This window comes from Epinephelus moara, unplaced genomic scaffold (assembly GCF_006386435.1).
Source record: "Epinephelus moara isolate mb unplaced genomic scaffold, YSFRI_EMoa_1.0 scaffold2244, whole genome shotgun sequence".
In the NCBI taxonomy this organism is placed as follows: Eukaryota; Metazoa; Chordata; class Actinopteri; order Perciformes; family Serranidae; genus Epinephelus; species Epinephelus moara.
The window spans coordinates 1-1,193 of record NW_026079813.1 but is presented as its reverse complement, the minus strand read 5'-3'; the positions used below and the strand labels follow the sequence as shown (position 1 = coordinate 1,193).

The window sequence follows — 1,193 nt, the reverse complement described above, 5'->3', positions numbered from 1 at the left end:
AGGACTGAGCGTTTAATTGGGACCAGGCTTTTAACTGAAGTCTACGGTACATATATATGTATATATTTATGTTATGTGATTGAATGCCGTACATTGCTCATGTTGAGGGCGTTGGCTTTGGCCAGGACGATCTCAGGAGAATCTGGCATGACGTGGACGTTCAGTTTGTCCTTTTCCCAGGCTGCAGTGTATGCTTTCTGTGAACACAGACAGCAGAGGAACAGATGTGTGATGAGCCGTATGAACAGTATGATCAACAACATTTCTGTGGCCCTGCTCTTCAGAGTCAGTGAAGCATGCTGCACCTTGTTCATGATCTGGTTGTTGGCAGTAGCCAGAGTCAGGTCCATGGAGTCCATCAGCTTGCTGAACTTGTAGTTGGACGGATGAGTCCGGTACAAATTGTCACTCTGAATCTGACCACCAACTTTAGCAGTCTCAACTGCCAGTGAGCCGATAGGGACCCACCCAATACCTCTGATGTAGTTGTTCCACTCAGACTTGTAGTCAGCCTGAAAGGAAATATAAGACCTCATGAATGAAGGGATCGTACAACAATAATTAATTGTTATGGGCCTTTATAAATGGTTATAAATACTGTGGCCACAGCACAGCTGGTATTTTAACATTTCAGACTCACATCACTACACTGGACATTCATAGTGCGAGCCAGCACCAGGTTCATGGCGTCAGGGAGGAGAGCGTAACTGTGCTGGATCTGTCTGTATCCAGCCATCCTCTGAACAGCAGAGGCCTGCTTGGCGTGGACCACACTCATCATGTCCACGGGGGTGTGATACTTCAGCTTGGCCTTGTGATAGTCCTTCTTGTAGTTCTTGTCACTCTGCATCTTCGCCACCTCCATGTAGTGAACCAGCAGAGGGTCATCCTGCAGGCTGCGGAAGCCGACGTGGTGACCTCTGGCCTTCTCGTATGCCAGCTTGTACTTGTACTGTGACAGGAAATAAATACTTGTTTACCATGTATGATGGATTGCGGTGATAATCTGCTTGATTTGATTCAGGAATTTGTTTCCAACTTACATTGCTGGCGATAGTGGTGCCGGTCTTGGCAGCAATGATTGGGATGGCGTCTTCTTTGAGGTTGTGGCCCTTATTGGCCATCTCCACGAGACCGGCTTTGTACAGTTTCTGTGGAAACAGATAAACTGCTGAGAACAAAATAAAATAAGA

General features: G+C 46.8%; 1 protein-coding gene across 1 annotated transcript; it reads right to left on the bottom strand.

The window, feature by feature from the left end:
* Positions 1 to 92: 92 nt before the first annotated feature.
* LOC126387124 (nebulin-like) lies at positions 93 to 1,145 on the bottom strand (the record flags this gene model as incomplete). Its single annotated transcript, XM_050039678.1, has 4 exons — positions 1,044 to 1,145; positions 641 to 952; positions 306 to 512; positions 93 to 197 (listed from the first exon to the last, which is right to left on the bottom strand). Coding segments are annotated over exons 1-4 (705 nt in total), but the record flags the coding sequence as incomplete, so codon positions are not given.
* Between the last annotated feature and the right edge of the window lie 48 nt (positions 1,146 to 1,193).